At 31.8% G+C, this 19,817-nt stretch overlaps 3 protein-coding genes across 3 annotated transcripts; all 3 read left to right on the forward strand.

Annotated features, from left to right (window-relative positions):
* Window positions 1-4,958: 4,958 nt before the first annotated feature.
* LOC145092438 (glucan endo-1,3-beta-glucosidase 8-like) lies at window positions 4,959-7,497 on the forward strand. The gene is made up of 2 exons (XM_079030378.1): window positions 4,959-5,707; window positions 6,267-7,497. The coding sequence occupies exons 1-2, from the start codon at window positions 5,373-5,375 to the stop codon at window positions 7,369-7,371; spliced, it is 1,440 nt and encodes a 479-aa protein (XP_078886504.1). The 5' UTR covers window positions 4,959-5,372; the 3' UTR covers window positions 7,372-7,497.
* Window positions 7,498-7,625: 128 nt separating this feature from the next.
* On the forward strand, window positions 7,626-9,814 carry LOC145092428 (glucan endo-1,3-beta-glucosidase 8-like). The gene is made up of 2 exons (XM_079030369.1): window positions 7,626-8,227; window positions 8,529-9,814. Exons 1-2 carry the CDS (start codon window positions 7,887-7,889, stop codon window positions 9,685-9,687), a joined length of 1,500 nt encoding a protein of 499 aa, XP_078886495.1. The 5' UTR covers window positions 7,626-7,886; the 3' UTR covers window positions 9,688-9,814.
* A 3,732-nt stretch (window positions 9,815-13,546) lies between these two features.
* ING2 (PHD finger protein-like protein) lies at window positions 13,547-15,695 on the forward strand. Its single transcript, XM_079030387.1, has 7 exons — window positions 13,547-13,714; window positions 13,808-13,879; window positions 14,214-14,404; window positions 14,495-14,558; window positions 14,637-14,908; window positions 15,070-15,108; window positions 15,458-15,695. The coding sequence occupies exons 1-7, from the start codon at window positions 13,669-13,671 to the stop codon at window positions 15,560-15,562; spliced, it is 789 nt and encodes a 262-aa protein (XP_078886513.1). The 5' UTR covers window positions 13,547-13,668; the 3' UTR covers window positions 15,563-15,695.
* Window positions 15,696-19,817: the final 4,122 nt, after the last annotated feature.

The raw sequence follows: 19,817 nt of genomic DNA on the forward strand, positions 1-19,817 counted from the left end.
GGGGCGGGGGAGGTTTAGATACAATGATTCAAATAAAGGACTGAAGTAATAAATAGCAATTGATTAAGTAAAATAAATTCAAGATTTGTAAGTACTCCAACTCTATGCAAGACTAATTAGCAATGTGATTAAAAATATGAAATGATATTTGTTTAATTCCATATAAGTTGGTATTAGAAATGCTAATAAGCTCTAGCAATTCACATTCACCACTTTAATTAATTAAAATAAGCTCTTTAACTAATTCTAATCTAACTAACCTAATCTAAACAAGTTCTTAGAATAGGTGGAAAGATTGCATTATGCTTTGTGTGAATTTTACAAACAACATTCAATACTTCTCATAAGCTTGGAAGTGTTAGAATGTGTGAATTTGATTTGTACTAGAATCATTGCAAGTAGTATGATTTAATACTTGTTACTTGTTCTATTTTACAAAACAATTACGGATTTTGTGTAATAGATAACATGAGTGATTTAACCCTAACTCAATTGGCCAAAAAGAACTAGAATTGAAATCAAACCTTCAATTAAAACAAAATCAAATTCATTAGATAGCATTTAAAACAAACACCAAGTCAAATGATTGAATTGATACATATAATTGTCAATACATGAAGTTGGAGAGTTAAGTTTCTAGCCACTCATGACTAGAACAAGCACAAACCTAGAATTTGAAGTTAAAGTCTTACAAATTAAAATCCAAGTGAAATCTAAATGTTTTCAAGCAACAATTGTCTTCAAAATGCTCCCAAAATCTCCTCCTAGAACTCACCAAATCGATCCCCCTTCTTCTGGAACCATTTGCATAACTTTAGAAAGGAGAAAAACTTATTTCAACTGACGACCTCGTTTACACGACCCATGTAAACTAACACTACCAATTTACACGGCCGTGTAAACACAAAAAAGTATATTGCTCAATTTGGCCAGGTCTTCGAAGTACACTGCTCATGAGTATGCGTTTACACGGCTCATGTAAACACAAGGCTTGCATTTACACGGCCGTGTAAATCTATGTAAAGCTAAAATCTTCATTTTCTTGATATCTTCCTCCTCGATGCTCCACAAGTCCCGAAACTTCATCCATATCTCTTATTCATCACCTCAACTAAGATCCTACCTCCAAAAGTCCCTGAAATATTAGAAAAACATGTGAATGAAATTGCATCATGAAAAATCCCGAAAAATATGCAACATGCATGAGTTTAAACCTAAATGCAATGCACTTTTATTGAGTAAAACTACAAAATGGATGCATGAAATGTATCTAACAATGAGTAATATAACATTAAGTTCATTAAATTCATTTTCTTTAAAGGAAAATAAAAATAGTTTACATGTTTAAAATGTTTGTGTTTCAGAAATAATAATGTATCGTTTTTTTATAATAATAAATATATTTAAATAAAAAATAACAATAAATGTTGAAAATAATAGCACATAAAAATTAATAGATAAAACGATTTTCGTATATTAAATATTTTTAGAAAAAAATAGAAAACGAAAATATTCAATCATGTATTATAGTTTAAACTAGAAAGGTTACCCCCGCTATGCAGGGGACAGAAACTTTCAATATTGTTTCCGAATCGATAAATATGACAGACGTAGTGCAAGGATGAAAAACCCGGAGTTTTCCCCGGACCGTTTTATGAAAAAATGTAAAAGTTTGACTGCAATTATTAGAAGTTTCAAAACGGTTAAAGAATTAAAGGGGTAGGAATTAGCAAATTTTTAGAAAAAAGATCAAAGTTGTCAAACCGTTAAAGTTTTGTGACCAAACTTTAAATATTAAAAGGTTCCTAAAAAGTGTAAAAATATTGATTGTAAGGACCAAAAATGTCAAAATAGGTAAAGAATAAGGAGCAAAGTGCAGTGGCCATTTCTGCCAAAAAAATGTTCAATTTACTATTCCTAAGCTTCATAACAATATTCAAAATAGTTTTAAAAATATATATTTTATAAAAGCATATTTTAGATCGTGTAATATAAACACTTAAAAAACTCAAAATATAAGCTTAGTAATAATAATAATAATAATAATAATAATAACTAGAAAGGTTACCCCCGCTAAGCGGGAGCCAGAAACTTTAATATTGTTTCCGAATCGATAAATATGACAGACGTAGTGCAAGGATGAAAAGCCCGGAGTTTTTTCCGGACCGTTTTATGAAAAAATATAAAAGTTTTGACTTCAATGATCAGAAGTTTCAACACGGTTAAAAAATTAAAGGGGTAAGAATTAGCAAATTTTTAGAAAATAGATCAAAGTTGTCAAACCGTTAAAGTTTTGTGGCCAAACTTTTAATATTAAAAAGTTCCTAAAAAGTATATATATATATATATATATATATATATATATATATATATATATATATATATATATATATATAATTTAAATAACAAAATTTATTTATATAGTAAATAAAATATAGTTGTAATATTTAATAAATAATAAAAAGCTAAAAAAACTTACATATAAAAAATTAAGAAAAAAAAACTTAAAAATCAAATGGTCGTTAGGTGAAGTTTCACACATGGTCTTTTAGGTGAAATTTTAGAAATGATCTTTAGACGGTTTAATAAATGGTTCTTAAGTGAAGTTTTACAAAATATCTTTAAGTGACATTTATCCATAATTTCATGCACAAAAAATGTTTCATAAAATCTGTTTTGAGGACAAAATCAAAACAATGAGCATCGTTTATGAAGTTTTGTGTATATTTTATTACTAGATTAAAACTCACGAAAATCATAGGTTAGAAAAAAAAAAAAAACAATTATTTATAAATTTAAACGTAAATGAAAAATAAAAGATGCAATAAAAACTTAAAAATTACAGTGATATACGTCTTTGTGTATAAGTTTGTAATGATTTGTTCAATTGAATATATAAACTTTTGTGGATATCCAATATATGTTTCGTATCATCGTATGTGTAGAGATTTGTTAAGCTTATAAATTTATACAATGCATTAAAAAATTTATACAATGCATTAAACGTACAATTGCCTATATGTAAAAATAAAATCTTTAAGAAACACACAAATATTTATAAAAAATACTCTAACTCTTGTTAATTATCATTACAAAACGTACGACTAATAAAAATTGTCTTCTTAAAAACTAATTTATTTTTGAAACTAAATTAATATAACACATTAAACTAATAGCTGTACACAAAAAGTTTCTCATCAAAATGTATCTATCATAATCGATCTTCACGTATTTATTTACCAAAAAAAGTTACTTTTATGTTTACGAATCAATAACCTAACGATCACAATCGTAGCTTCAATAAGAACTCCTTTATATTGAGACATGTTCGGTTACGAATCAATAACCTAACGATCACAATCGTAGCTTTCAATAAGAACACATTTATATTGGGACATGTTCGGTTGTTATTTTATTTTGAGATAATTACAAATTTAGCCAAATACACAAATTACTTTGTGTAAAATAGCAAAAAAAACTCAAATTACAAACTTAACCCTTAAAATCGCAGATTGATTAAGCCCATCTGCGATTTCGTATTTTCATTTGCGAACGTACAAGTGTCTAAAGCACATTTGTGCTTTAGGAACTTGTACGTTCGCAGATGGAACAGTCCATCTGCGATTTTGTACATTCCATTTGCGATTTCGTAGCTATTTTATATAAAAATGTTTTTTTTTCATTATCTTTTTTAGAGAAACTCTCTCTCTTATATATGAGTTGACAATTCTATATTTTATTTTGTGCAGCTGTTGATTGGATTTGGACTTTACTTGATGCATGATTAATTAGATTGGACATTCTATTTCTACTACGGACAATACCACTTAAAGTGAATGCAACTTCTTTCCTTTTTTTTCTTCAAATTACAATTAAAAGCTAATAAATTATTATTAGCTGTCATATTTATAACATTTTCAACCAACAAAAAAATAATAGTCCAGATTAACAAGAAAGTTAACAGTTTAGTAGAGATTAATTTTAAACGACGGGAAGGGTTTAACTAATAATTAGATTAAGAATTAAGTAAAAAAAGAGTGAGGTCGGTCGACGAGCCGTAACTTAACTGGGATGGGACTGGAAACAACATTTTGTGGCCATGATTGTTGACCATCGCAACTGCTTGGCTGCTTGTAATTACAAACAAACTTATACTTTTTTTTCTACACGACAAAGATAAAAATAAAAATAAAAATAAAAACAAAAACAATAACGTATCTTTTAGCAAATTTTTCAACGCAATAACAACAGAAATGATAATTTTTTGCAAAAATTTATATATAATAAAGTTGTTTCGTAGTCAAAACCTATCAATTTTGTAATTAAAAAAAAAACAAAAAAAATTCACTAAATCGCAGGTGAATAGAAAGGAAATCGCAGATGGACATATAAAAAAAAAAATAAAAAAAAAACTGCAAACATACAAGTGGCTAAAACACGTTTGTGCTTTAGCTACTTGTACGTTCACAGATGGCATGACGAAATCGCAGATGGATTATACCCATCTGCGATTTTAGTGGCTAAAATACAATTTTCGTTTAATTTTTTTGTTATTTTGCACAAAGTAATTAATGTATTTTGTTAAATTTGCAATTGCTCTTTTATTTTTCTAACCAATAAATTTATAAGCACATAAAAATTGAAAACAAAATATATTTTTTATAAGTCTTTAGTTATAAATTTATAACATATATACATAACCATAAGTTTAAAACATATGGTATTAATTTTTTCACTAAATAATACTTTGTTGGAGCTTTGTAGATGAGTCACAACAAAGGTGCCCAAATAAAGAAGGAACTTAATTAAATTTAAAACTCTAAAACAACCGTTTTAATTACTTTTTTTAACCAATTAAATACACAAAAATATCTCCAATTTTAATATTTATTTATTTTTTCAAAATTTATGCTGCAGATAATAAAACAAAAATCCAATAACGTTCTTCTAATCGATTTCAAATTCTTTTTCCCTTTTAAATTCTCTACTTTCCTCTCTCTTTCAGGTTGAGAATCACTTGTTCTTCTCTATCACACACACCGACTTCATAGGAGAGATTTGCCGACTTTTATCCATTCAATACATACACACGCATCTCCACGATCTCTCTTTTTCTTCTTGAAGAAACCCCCAGAAAAATTCGCAGTTCGATCCCCCTCTTTTCGCCTCTTCTCAACCGCCATTTTTGCCCCTTACAAGTTATATCTTCACTATCTCTATTCAATCGATTCTAGTTTTCCCTGAAGAAAAAACCCCACATCTAGATTTATATTCTGAAACAAACAACACCCATAAGATCTGATTTGTGTTCAATCGAGATTCGAGACTCCCGGCTGTTTTCTCACTCGCTTTGAAAATCAAATAGACAAATAATGTCAGGGGTGAGAACTGCCGTTTGGGTATTATTCACGGGCCTGATTTTTATTAGGGCTGAAGTTGAAAGTCTGGGTGTGAACTGGGGGACGATGGCGACGCATAAGATGGATCCGAAAACGGTGGTTCAGATGATGAAAGACAACGGGATTACTAAAGTGAAGCTTTTTGACGCCGAGCAATCGACGATGAGTGCACTCGCCGGCTCCGGCATCGAAGTTATGATTGCTATTCCGAACGATCAGCTCCTCGCCATGAATGATTACAGCCGAGCTAAGAAATTCGTGCAGCGTAACGTCACGCGTTATAACTTCAACGGCGGTGTTAATATCAAGTAAGTTCCGATACAAACTTTGTGCTTTACTTGTTGTACTATATGCATTATATGCTGTTCTTTCTTTGAACATGTAAAAACGTAAAATCTTGTTTTCCAATACTAAAATTACTAAATCTAGACAAATGAAGCTGTTTCAGCTTGTACGTTATGCATATGAAGCTGTACATTGTATCCGTTGTAGAAAAACTCGTGATTTGGATAGTTGTACTCTGTTTTGGTTTTTGTATAATCCTAAACCGCGTGACCTTTACAGTAGTGAGCGTGTGCTTTTTAGATGCTATACAGTATGCATTATTTGTTGTACTGTATGCATCGGGAGTTGTACGTTGTAGGCCATTGAGATATTTTATGTGTGAAACATGTGGTTGTTTTTTGTTGTCGAAGTAATTTCCAAAAATTATGGATCTTTACTTGTACTATAATTTTATTATTTTCATATATTTAATTTTATTAAAATTTATTTGCAATAATTCAGAAATCATAAATTCAAATTATTTTAGTAAGTTTGATAGGGTTTTAGGGTTTGACAAAATGTTTTCTTCATCGTTAATGGCAGATACGTCGCCGTCGGCAACGAGCCGTTTTTGACGGCATACAACGGGTCGAATCTGAAAACAACGTTCCCGGCGCTGCAGAATATTCAAAATGCCCTGAACGAAGCTGGCCATGGCGACACCGTGAAAGCCACCGTACCTTCAAACGCCGATGTCTACGGTTCTCCGACCGACAACCCAGTCCCTTCCGCCGGGAGGTTCCGACCAGACATCAACGACCAAATGGTCCAACTCGTCCAATTTCTCGCCAAAAACAACGCTCCTTTCACCGTCAATATCTACCCTTTCCTCAGCCTCTACGGCAACGACGATTTTCCGGTGGACTACGCGTTCTTCGACGGCGCAAGCCAGCCAATCGTCGACAACGGGATCCAATACACCAACGTGTTTGACGCAAACTACGACACCTTAGTTTCCGCTTTAAAAGCAGCAGGCTTTGGTGACATGCCGATCATCGTCGGAGAAGTAGGGTGGCCCACCGACGGCGACAAAAACGCGAACATAAACATGGCGTATCGTTTCTACAACGGTCTTCTACCCCGTCTCGCCTCCAACAAAGGTACTCCACTCCGTCCCGGCGGAATTGAAGTTTACCTTTTTGGGCTCATCGACGAGGACGCTAAAAGCATAGCTCCGGGAAGCTTCGAACGTCACTGGGGGATTTTCCGGTACGACGGACAACCGAAGTTCGCCATGGACATCTCCGGCAGAGGTCAGAACTCGTTTCTAGTTCCGGCGCAAAATGTGAGGTATCAAGAGAAACGATGGTGTCAATTCAACCCAGATGCGAAGGATTTGAGCAAATTGGGGGAGAATATCAATTACGCTTGTACTTTTGCTGATTGTACTCCACTCGGGTATGGATCATCGTGTAATGGGTTGGATGCAAATGCGAATGCTTCGTATGCATTTAATGCGTATTTTCAGGTGCAAAATCAAGATGAAATGGCGTGTAATTTTCAAGGTTTGGCTATGGTGACGACGCTTAATATATCCACAGAGACTTGCAGGTTTAATATTCAGATAGTGGGGACTTATTCTGATGCTTCTCGATCTTCAGTTTATCTTTTTGTTTACTCGATTGTTTTTGTGTTATTGTTGTTGTAGTTTTGATTTTTGATGTAGATACATAAATTATTGTCATTTTGAGAGTGATTTTACGAATTGATGATACATTTATGGATTCTTATAGTTTTTAGTTTTTACATCTATTAATAGTGTTTGATTGTGTCATCATGTTGTATTTGATGATTCAAGTAATAATATGTTACGAAGAGACGTATGGAAACTTTTCAAATATTGATTTTGACATCTTCTCTTTGAGAGCAAACTTCCTTAAAATAGGTTTTTATGGGGCTATTTTTGAAGGCATAATTTGTGGATCTTTGTCCCAAATTTTGAGGGAAAGTGTTGGTGACCAAGGGAAGTAGAAGTTTTTATATGAAGAGTCACTTGACAAGTTACATACATAACTCGAGGACACTTTTTGGCCCTTCATTCAGTGACCTATTTTGCTAATTTCTATTGTTATTGTTTCAATCCCAAATTCTAGATACGTATGTTTCTTATATTCTTGTAGAGTCTTGCTAGCTAAAAATATTGTTTTGTGTGGAGAAGAAGGAATGGAAAGATTTTGGAATATGGTGAATGTTTTGTTTGTAGGTGCAATTGTGTTGAGCCTTTTTGGTTCAAATGTTGAAGGGTTGGGTGTGAATTGGGGTACAAAAGCTTACCACCAATTACCACCCGAAAAAGTGGTTCAAATGTTGAAAGATAATGAAATTGAGAAGGTGAAGTTGTTCGATGCCGATGAAAACGTACTAAACACCTTCGCGGAAACAAATATTGAGGTCATGGTGGCTGTCAAGAATTCTGAACTCGAGGAAATGACCAATAAGACCAAAGCCAAGCATTGGGTCAAGGACAATGTTGTCAAACACATTGATCATAATGTCAAAATAACGTATGCTTTTATTTCTTGAACATGTTTACTATTCGGTATATGAAAATATATTATCTTGAATCCGTGTTTATAAGATCAAACCCTAGGTTTTTATGTTCCAGCGATAGAGGACCATAAGATATATGTGGGTTCTTATGTGAGCCCTTATGGAGAATTATAGACTCCAACATACATAGACATTTATACAATCGTACCACATCGATGTTGGATACACTAACAAAGACAAGAGTTTTGTCCCTCGAATGAAAATATGGATTTCAAGCATTGTAAAAATAATGATTTATTGTTTATAATAATGTAGGATGGTAGCGGTTGGTAACGAGCCATTTCGAGAGGATTATGAGAATATGTATATCAACTCAACACTTCTGGCCCTAGAGAATATTCAAAGAGCCCTTGATAAGTTGAGCTTAGGAGACAGGATCAAGGCCTCAGTTCCATTCAATGAGGATATTTATATGACCCCACCATGGAAGCCATTTCCATCTGCAGGGATTTTTCGTCCTGAAATTTCCGACCAAGTTGAAGATATAGCCGATTTCCTAGCTAAGCATAATGCTCCATTTATTGTCAATATTTACCCGTTTACGAGTGTTGCCTTGTCAGATGACAGTTATCCAAGCGATTTTGCTTTTTTTGACGGTAACGTTGGTATCACAGATGATAACATCGACTACACTAATGTGTTCGATGCGAGTTATGACACTTGTGTGTCAGCTCTAAAACAAGCCGGTCATGAGAACATGACTATTATAGTTGGGGAGATAGGTTGGCCCACAGATGGAAACGTATTGGCCAACAAAACCCTGGCTTCAAGATTTTATAAAGGGCTTTTACCACGATTAGCAGCCAAAGAAGGGACGCCTTTGCGTCCTGGGCACATTGAAGTGTACCTTTTCGAACTGCTTGATGAAGATGCAAAAAGCATACTTCCCGGGAACTTCGAGCGACATTGGGGTATCTTTGACTATGCAGGTCAACCGAAGTTCAATATGAGCTTAAATGGAAAAGACGAAAACAAAACGTTGATAGGAGTCAAAGACGTCGAATATCAATCTAAGAAGTGGTGTGTTTTGAAGGCACAAAAGTCTTTGGACAAACACAAACTCCATGAGAGCTTGTTGTATGCTTGTGACAATGCTGATTGTAGTGCCTTCGCTGAAGGTGGATCCTGTAGTGGTCTTAGTAGTCCTGATAAAACATCTTACGCCTTGAATGCTTATTTTCAAGCATCAAACCAATCAAAAGATAGTTGTGATTTTGGAGGTTTGGCTACTGAAGTTGAGACTGATCCTTCTAAGGGTTATTGCAAGTTCAATATTCAGATTGTGCCTTATGATCCTAAAGATTCATGGACAAGATTCAAATCATGGTTCTCATCGTCACACATCACCCGTGCACCACCGGTTGCTTTCACAAGTTTGGCCCTTTTGGCTATGGTTTCCTTGTTTTTCTTTTAGAGTTTGAAACGTTTTATTTATTGATTTATTACACGAGCAAAATAAACAAGAAAATAATTGTAATGTTTTCCGGCTTGATTAATCTTTAGGTCCTTATATTTATTATTTCATAAAATAATGTAGACAATTTTAATCGATGTCTATGTAATTTTGTTTCTTTTGGATAAAATAATGTAGACAAGTTCAATCAATGTCTATGTAATTTTGTTTCTTTAGGGATGATTTTATTATGGTGTATGATTTATTTCCGAGAGATTGTGTGTACATGTCTATTTTTTTCATTGCATCATAAATCATATTAATAAATCCTATTAGTTAATATTAAATCGGTTACAAGTTAAACTAAAACACAGCTCATCCTTAAACACTAGACCTGTCTCTGTTCATTCTATATGGTGGCGTTTGGATTGTTGGGTTATTTTTGTAGGATTTGAAAATTATCAATAAATTTGGAAATTGAAAGATTTAAAATATCTAATGTGCTTAATATCAACTATAATAAATGAAAATTCATTTTGCCACATGTCAATCTCTCATGAGTTTTGACACGTCATTTTGTGATATTTTTGAAATAAATAATATTCACATGTCAATTCTTAGGTTTTTCAAATTTTAAAATTAAAAAGTCACATAATATTTATATATGTAAAGTATTAAATGTCATAAATATGATATTAAATTGCAATTAATACATTTCTTTATTTTTTATTTTAAAATATATTTATTGTTTACACTGTAATATTTAATTTCTTTTTTAACCAACTCGTGTAATACACGAGTTTTACACCTAATACCACATAAATCAATCACTTCTAAATTCTATTAAGATTCCTTTTTGACTTTACTACTTTGATTCAATATGCAAATTTAAAAAGTAATTTTGACATGTTATAAAACTACAAGTGAACTAACTAATAATCATCCTGATTGGAAAGTTAACGAAGGTTAAATGATAATTATGTTAAACCCTAAATCTTTGGGAAGCTAGTGTAGTTTTATAGTGGTACATATCATTGAAGTCAATGAGTAGTGTAGTCAGAATTTTGTTTCAGAGTAGGCCAAATAATATACAAAAAATGAACGAGTTGCAAAGTTCTCCAAACGATAACAAAAGGTAACTATATATGTATTTTTAAATAACCTGATTATTTTAAATTTCACACGAAGTCGTCTTATATTATTAAAATAATCTAAAATGGAGTCTAATCGACATAGACAACAATGTATTCTGTTCTATAAATTTCAAGTTTTGAATGGAATAGACCATATCACAACCCTAATTCCTTTTATTTAACATAAATATATATTATACATAATCTATATTATATATGGAATCTTAATTTTGTGTGGGTGGGCCAAGACCCACTCTTGTCCTATATTTAATACACCCCTCATTATTCAATTAAAAAAAAAAAAGTGGAAATGTAGTCGATCGTTATTAAGCCATGAGAAATAAACTCAGCACAATCTTTGATCCCATTGTTGTCAAAGAAACCATAAAAAAAAATAAATAAATAAAAACCGATGCCACCATTATAATAGTTAAATAAATGAACCATAACAGACACCACCAAACTATTGCCTAAAACACAAATTCATGTGTTGGTGGTACCATATCTATCGACAATGATATCCAGTGAAAACCATTGTATCACCAAACACATGTATAAAACCTTAGGAAAAGAATGTGGTTTGTTAATATGCCAAAATAATGTCACATTAACAATTATTGAATGGTTTATGGTTGATCTTTTGAAACGTGTTGTCTAGTTTTTTTTTTTTCTTTCATCAACCGGTCGTCTTGAAATTTCTTTAAAACCAATATCGTATAGTTTTTGTTCGAAAACATATGTACTATCTACTATAAATTGGGTTATTCAAGACATCATATATTATATATTGTATAATATTGTTGTCATGTGTCTAAAAGTGTTAATTATACAGGAAATTCATTAAACTAACCATTATAAATAAGCTATTTAAAGAAAAATAACCACTTTTTATTTTTAGTTTTTGAAAAATAATCATTTTCTCCTGAATATCTCATTTTGGATTATTCTTCAAATTTTGGATTTTTTTTTTCTTTTTTGCTATTTTTTAAAAGAAAATGTCTATATTAATGTCTGAAATGTTCGTTCTGAAATATAAAACATCGTATATAGTTTTCATTACTAAGCTTGTTTTAATTTTTGTTAGATTTTAGTAAAAACAAATTTTTTTTCTTAAAAATTCCAGAATTTTTCATCGGATTTTGGCCTTATTCTTGAAATTTCTGTGTTTTTTATTCGAACTCTGAAATATTAATCTAGTATCTAAAATATTTGTTTGAAATGTACTTTTTTTATCAAAAAAAAAAATTGTTCGGTCTAGAATACCCCATTTCGGAATTGGTTATTTTTTGCCAAAAAAATATAAATATTTTCTTTCAAAATACACATCATGGTTTAATGAATTTCCTTAAACATAAATCATGATTCTCTTATAAAAAGTTTGTTGAGGGACCAGCAAAAAATTTAAACACTACGACTGAAACTTCGGGTTGTTTGTTTTTTGTCTGTAGATCTGCATGATCATTTTTGTTTGTGCCTCGCAGACATAAGCCCTTACAGATTGTTTGATTTTTGGAAGTGCACAAACCTAAAAACGTTTGCGCGAAGTATTCTTGGCACAGACATGACCCAATGTCTTTTAACATCTTCACAACTCATAGGGCCTCCATATCTCCTCACCATCCATCGTTCCTCCACCGATCATTCTCCCCCTTCTGACCGACCACCATAATCACTGTCCACCATACACACCAAAATATCGGCGATGCTTGCCTCCTCCTCCGTCCACTGTCGGCTTCATCCACACGTATGAGAATCTATTCTTCCCTAAAATAAGATGTCAGTTTCTTTCAACATCTAGTATGATTGAATAATAATCATGTGATTTTGGGCATGTGGAATCCTTTTAATTTTGTTTTTTGTTCATCTGAATTGCTTGGTTTGGGTATATGAAATCCTTCTAATAATTAGGTTCATATAGAGGAGGTGATTTAATATTGCACACCAAGTGTTCGATAAAAGTCTTCAAAGAAATCAAAAGTTTTATTGGATCAATAACAAGGGCTGATGCATCTTTAACACATCATGGTGTTTGCAAAACCCCAAGCAATGTATATAGAAGTGTATAAAGAACATAATACCACTTTTGAGATTATTAGTAGATTATTTAATTTCAACTCAAGTTCTTTGTGAAAGCAAGATAAGAGCCTCCTTTTGAATCAAGTTGTGGTGTTTGTGTCATGTTACATGTCAATGGCAATGATAACAAATGAGTTCAAAACACATAAAATGATTATCAAGATTGCTCGATGTTCAAGCAAGAAACTAGACTTTGTTAATAATGATCAAATGACCTATTGTGCTAAATGTTGTAGTTGCATCTCAGAGAAGAAGATCAAGATGATGGAATTTTTAAGTTCTTTCATTGTAAAAATATTGATATTATATCATTTTGTTTGTTGTAGTTTTTTATTATTATATATTTTAAATATTGTTTATATGTGATTTGTTTGTTGTAGCATTTTCTTATCTATTATGATGAAATAATTATTAGATGTTGTAAAACTCAAATAAAATGTTGTAAAATTAGTGTATTTAAAATTCAGTTTATTTTTCAAAAGTCTGCAGACGTAAAAAAAACAAATAGACTGCAGACGTTTGGTCCACCTTTTCTGTTATAAGGACTTGAAGATGTGGTTCCCAGACTTAAACATTTTGGCTTCAGCACACCTTCATGATTTCTTTCATCATATGTAAAATGCTTAACAACTCCTTAAAGTTTTAAGTATATACAAAATTCACCCAATTGAAACGACAACGTCTCATTTGTTTCCCCTAATTTTTCTTTTTGCCTCCCTCCTCGCGAAATCACTCCTAATTTCAAACTCTGTAAACCCTAGCGAAAAATTACGCGCGCTCAGATCTTGAAACTATGGCGATCGCAAGGACTGGAGTTTTCGTCGACGATTACTTGGAGTGTAAGCTTTCTTTTTCTATGATTTATTTATTGAATTCAAATTGTAAACTTTTGTTCTGATTTCGCTAGTTTTTTATGCTGAATTTTGTAATAGACGCAAGCACATTGCCAGCAGAGTTACAGAGGCTTCTCAACACCATAAGAGAACTCGATGAACGTTCTCAATGTACATTTCTGTCTTCTGATCCAATGATACACACTAACACTATGCTAATTATGCACCATATACATGTGTTTGTGATACGATAGGAAATGAGGACATGTTTAAAGTCTAGCAATTGACATAACACCGATTTGAAAAACTTAATCTTATGCAAAAATTCAAGAAAACATAGATCAATTGATATTTGTGATGCTTATATGGTCATAGCCTGCGTATTTTAACAAGGTTCTCAATTTCAGAAACAATCTGAAAAGCCTATCTTCTTTGAAACAGCAAAGAGATTAGCAAATAGCAATTGTGAATGTAGTTAATCAAGGGTGTCTTACTTGTGTTATAGCCATGATTAATCAAACAAGACAACAGACAAAGAACTGCTTGGACATGGCTTCTCAAAACACCCACAAAAGCCTTCATGATGACACTGACATGGCTTTTGAGAAGATGAAGAAAGAAATTGAAGCAAATCAAGATAATGCTTTAAGCCTATGTACTGAAAAGGTTCTTCTAGCAAGACAAGCTTACGATCTTGTATGTTTCACTTTCTTTTCTTTCCTTCTTCCATTCAACATCTCACATTCCAACATTTCCATATTCAAGATTCTTCTTATTAACATTCAGATAGACAGTCATGTAAAGCGTCTTGATGAAGATCTACACAACTTTGCTGAGGATTTAAAACAAGGTATGATCAAAATCTCAAATATACTTTCAGTTAACTGTTCAATGTTTGAGTTGACTGTTTGACTTTGATTGTTTGTAGAGGGAAAATTACCAGCAGATGAACCAGCAATACTTCCTCCATTACCTTTAGTTCCTAAAATCGAGAAGAGGAAATTACCATATATCGTTCCTCAATCTAAGAAGCTTGATTATAGAGATAGGGAATGGGATCATAGAGATAGAGATTTTGAGCTCATGCCTCCGCCAGGTGGCTTCAAAAGGGATTATTCCACTGCCACTGCAACTGCCACCTCATTGGATATTGATCAACCAATTGATCCAAATGAACCCACATACTGTGTTTGTCATCAGGTAAAAATAAAAATTACATAAACCATTTTATCTATTAAATAGTGAAAGTATGTTGTGCTTTTCTGTGTTTTGCTTTTCTTTTTTTTTTTCTTTTTTTTAGTTTTTACTTTATCAAGTAAAAATGATTTCAATAGCATGATCTTTCCCTTTTTTTTCTTCAGGTTTCCTTTGGTGACATGATTGCATGTGATAATGAAAATGTAAGTTGCTATTACCTTCTTCTTTATATGATTGCATTCATCAATTAAGATATTATTATTAAGGCCAAATAAGTAATCCCATATGGGTAAAGAATATAAACTGAATGAGACTAAATGACTATTTTACCCTTACATTCCAAAAAGACAAATTTTATGAATCATGATATTCATCAATTTAAATGAGTGGAGTTGGGAGGAAAAAAGAAGAAAGAAAAATAGGTAATGGGTTTGTCACATCATATTATTGTTTATTTATTATCTTTATTTATTTTTTATTTTCTGGGTCTTATTTTTATTGAACAAAAATAAATAAAAAATAAAGATTTAATTTTTGTCTTGGTTTATACAGTGTCAAGGTGGAGAGTGGTTTCATTACTCGTGTGTTGGGTTGACTCCTGAGACAAGGTTCAAGGGGAAGTGGTATTGTCCAACTTGCAGACAACTTCCGCTGTGAATAAGTGGTTTTTAAAAAAGAAGAAGATTGTTTGGAAGGAAATTCTAGTTTTGGAACCCTTGAGGTTTATATATTTATGTTTGATTTTGTATTATGTTATTTGTATTATCAATAAATCTCGTATTTGGATTTTTGTTACAAATGCAAAACTATTTTTCGTGCAAAATTACATAAAATCACTACACTTCACAAAAAAAGGAAATGGTGGTTTGTTATAGAAACTTCAAACCAAGGTAGTGTTCCATCACCCATGAGTTGTTTCGTTTTGCAAAATATAGTATTTTTGAAAAGGTATTTGACGTAATTTTTCGATTAGTAGTTTATTATTTTAAATTAAATAATAATAATAATAATAATCTTACTTCCAAAGAGAGTTTGTTCTTTAATCGAGATTAAAAAATTACAAATTAAAAGTTTTTAAAAACTTGTTGCCAAACACACTTCTAAAATATAATCAAGATCGGTAACCAGTATTATTAGTTTGTAAATATTAATGTAGGTTCAGTTATCTATAAGGTTGGAAGGAGTGGTGCAAGACATATCATGCAGTCGTTTTATTGTCATGCCACTTTTGCCATAAAAGATGTATGACATGTCATTTTTAGGGTGAATCAAATTTAGGAAAAAAAGGAAAAACAAAAATAAATAAATAAATAAACTCTCTCTCTCTCTCTCTCTCTCTCTCTCTCTCTCTCTCTCTCTCTCTCTCTCTCTCTTCAACCTACAAAACTCACATTCGTTTTAGATGTGTAATGATGAGAGACAATTCAAATTGAAACCAAAATCAAACTAACAAAAAAAAAAAACCAGAATCATGTTCTTCATTTATGATGCAGTTCTGGTTCTTAAAATACAAAAAAAAAAAAAAAAAAAAATTTACTATTCCGACAATAAATATAATCAAAACAAAATACATTCAAAATACAATCAAACCAGAAATATCTTAAAGATATCGTTTATGAATAAAGAAACTATACACACAATCCGTGAAATCAAATCTAATGATCCTGAAATCATGAAGAAGGAAACCATAAAAATTATTTTTGTTCTTGAGACAAAGAAATACATACCCTTAAATCAAATCAGATGAAATTGGAATCATAGACAAGGAAACCATAAATATTACTTTGTTCCTGAGGTATGTATTCGAAACAAACCTTGGACCTAAACCAAAATCAAACACTTGGACCTGATGAATCTGATTCAAAATTCTCTGATATCAAATAAATACAGTGAGCATATTACGAAAAAAAAACACCAACATTTATCGATATCTCTGTAAAATGATGAATGTCATCGATTGTTATCCATTGAACCCTAATTTCAATTTTGTTTTCTATTTTGCAGATGGATGTCGATTTCCAATCGATAGGCTGTTAGACCAAATTTCTTGTTCATTGTCGAACCATTGTTTACAAATCTTGTGGAATCTACAAAACTCAAGGATGAACTTTTCTTGGTAGACCATATTTCCAATTGATCGACTGGTATACAAGTTTTGAAGATGAGTCTTGATTTCTAATCTTCGGTTTTGTTGATGGTTTTAAGTTTACGATGAGGATGGGGGAATTTTAATGATGCAGTTGGCTGGTGGAGAGGGACGAAGAAGATGATGCATGTGACATCCCCATTTTCATGGCCAGAAAAGACCGATTTTGTTTATGCTTTATAAAAAGCATAGTACTTCTTCTAATAAAAATGTTGCGGAATTTGTTCCCAACAAAACCTGATAAATACGTTATTAAAGCATTTTCCGAAAAAATGTATTTTTATTCATTTTAAAACATTTGGGATGTCATTTTCAATACAAAAACATAAGCATAAACAGAACCTACAGTCATTTACACTAGTGATCTACACATCTTTAATCTCTCAGTGTAATGTAACTTCGTATCGGCACCTGTGATTCAAATAAGTTTGAGTGGGCCAGGTTGGGAAACATGGTGAGTACATAGGGTTTTCAACCCACAATAATATAATTATTATGTTTAAACATCAAACAATCAACCCAATTACTCATCCCCATTATCTTCTTTACGCTTAAGGATCTACCCTAAGAATTAGTTATTCCTCGTTCATTCATTCTTAAGGATCATCATAAGGAATCGGCAAGAAATCCATCGTTGCCAAGGTTTACTCAACAGGCACTAAGTCACATAGTTGCCAGTAGGGATGAGTTATAAAACCGAAAAATTGGACCGGAACCGGTATAACCGGAAAATGTTTAAACGGTCCGGGTATTGGGTTCCAAATTTAGTCTTATCCGGGTTCCGGGTATTTCAGGTATGGGTCCAACAGGTCCGGGTATTCCGGGTAAAAAAACCGGAACCTGTTTTTGGAACCGGATATGTAAAAAAACCGGAACCGGGTTTAATGGACCGGAACCGATTTTTGTACATTTTATAAAGTTTTTATATAGGATATATAAATAAATATGTAAAAAAGCTTATAAGTTGATGGGTATTTTATCATAATCTATATAAGTTTTAAAAAATGAATATATTAGGAATATATTTTGGGTATAGAAATTTGTCGGTTAAAGATGAAATATTATTTATATATTTTTGATCTAAAGAAAATGGATGTAGGATTGAAGATGGTTGTTTATCATAATCTCAATTTGCATATGAGCTCTCATAATAATTAAAAAAAACATTGATGTAATGGAAAACTCAGAGATATATATGAAGCATGACATTTATCTAACAAAATCTCAGCCTATCTCCTATTCCCCTCTCTGGTGAACTTTATTTGTAAGAACCATAATTTATATGTAATATTAATATTAGATAAATGATTATAAGTTTGGTTTTATATGTTAAAGAATGGTTTAATTAAAAATGGTGATTTCGTCTTTGTATGAAATTTTGAAAAATTGGCTTATGCAATCGTTTAAATACATTATACTGTAATAACTTTTGTAATAAGTTATGGTGTTTGATTTGAGTGAATTTGACTATATAATAGTGTATTTGATCAAAAAAGTGAAATCCAAAAGTTTTATTATTTTTAGTATCAACTTGTTTTGTTGGTTTAATCGGTTAAAGTTCTATAAGCTTTTAGCCTATTTACAGTGGATCTTTTACAAAAGGTTATATATTCATTTTGTTGTTTAATTATTCTAACTATTTTTTTAATTAGAACCTCTAATCCTGTTACAATTAACTCATCCCTATGAACGTACAGTATATATTAGAATCACATAACTAAAAGCTCATATTTTATAGTAATATTAAACCAACTTTGTTATATCACGTTACTTTTTTTAAAAAAAAAATCAATGTCGTCAATAATCTAAATGTAATTTTTTGTTTATTAATTTTTTATAACGGTTGAAAGATTATGCGATTGAGGTAATTACAAATAATAATAATAATAATAACAATAATAATAATAATAATAATAATAATAATAATAATAATAATAATAATAATAATAATAATAATAATAAAATCCGGGTTTTCTGGTTCTAAACTCATTTTACCTGGTTCCACCTTACCCACTTTCTTATTTCCGGGTTTTTCGGTTCTAAACCTACTTTACTCGGTATCGTACCCGGAACCGAACCGAAACCGGTTTCTATATACCGGTCTGGTTTCCGGTTCTAATAAATCTCGTTAAACGGTTCCGAGTCCATTCGGTCCGAGTTTGGACCCACTTTCATCCCTAGTTGCCAGGGTTTAGACACTAAGTCTCATAGTCGCCAGGGTTTATACAACAGGCACTAAGTCACATAGTCGCCAGGGTTTAGGCACTAAGTCTGCATAGTTGCCAGAGTTTATCTCGTTTATCGACAATATCGTTTCCGAGACTCCACTTGCAATACATGTCAATGGGTTTTTAGAGTACACCGGGTGAACATCTCGTTCACAACACCTACAGGTTGCGAGCCTGCTAGTGTTCCACTGGGTTGTCTAGAATAGTCTGTGGTTGTCATCCATACTCTATTAGATGACGGGGCCAACACTCGGGTAAAAGGCTTCTCTCATTGTTCACTTCTCACCCTTATCTCATGGTCTATATCACCTCTCATCTCATCTTCCAACTCCTATTTCACCTACCCATCTTTACCCATCGTAATTTATAGGTATAAAATACATATACAATTTAAATTAATTAAAACATGTATAAAATCGTTCATCCAGCATAGATAATATGCACACATAGCACGTAATTAATATATATATATATATATATATATATATATATATATATATATATATATATATATTAAAGATATGAAGCTTAGAAATAG

This window comes from Lactuca serriola, chromosome 1 (assembly GCF_051521515.1).
Source record: "Lactuca serriola cultivar US96UC23 chromosome 1, Lser_US96UC23_V15, whole genome shotgun sequence".
NCBI classification, from domain to species: domain Eukaryota; kingdom Viridiplantae; phylum Streptophyta; class Magnoliopsida; order Asterales; family Asteraceae; genus Lactuca; species Lactuca serriola.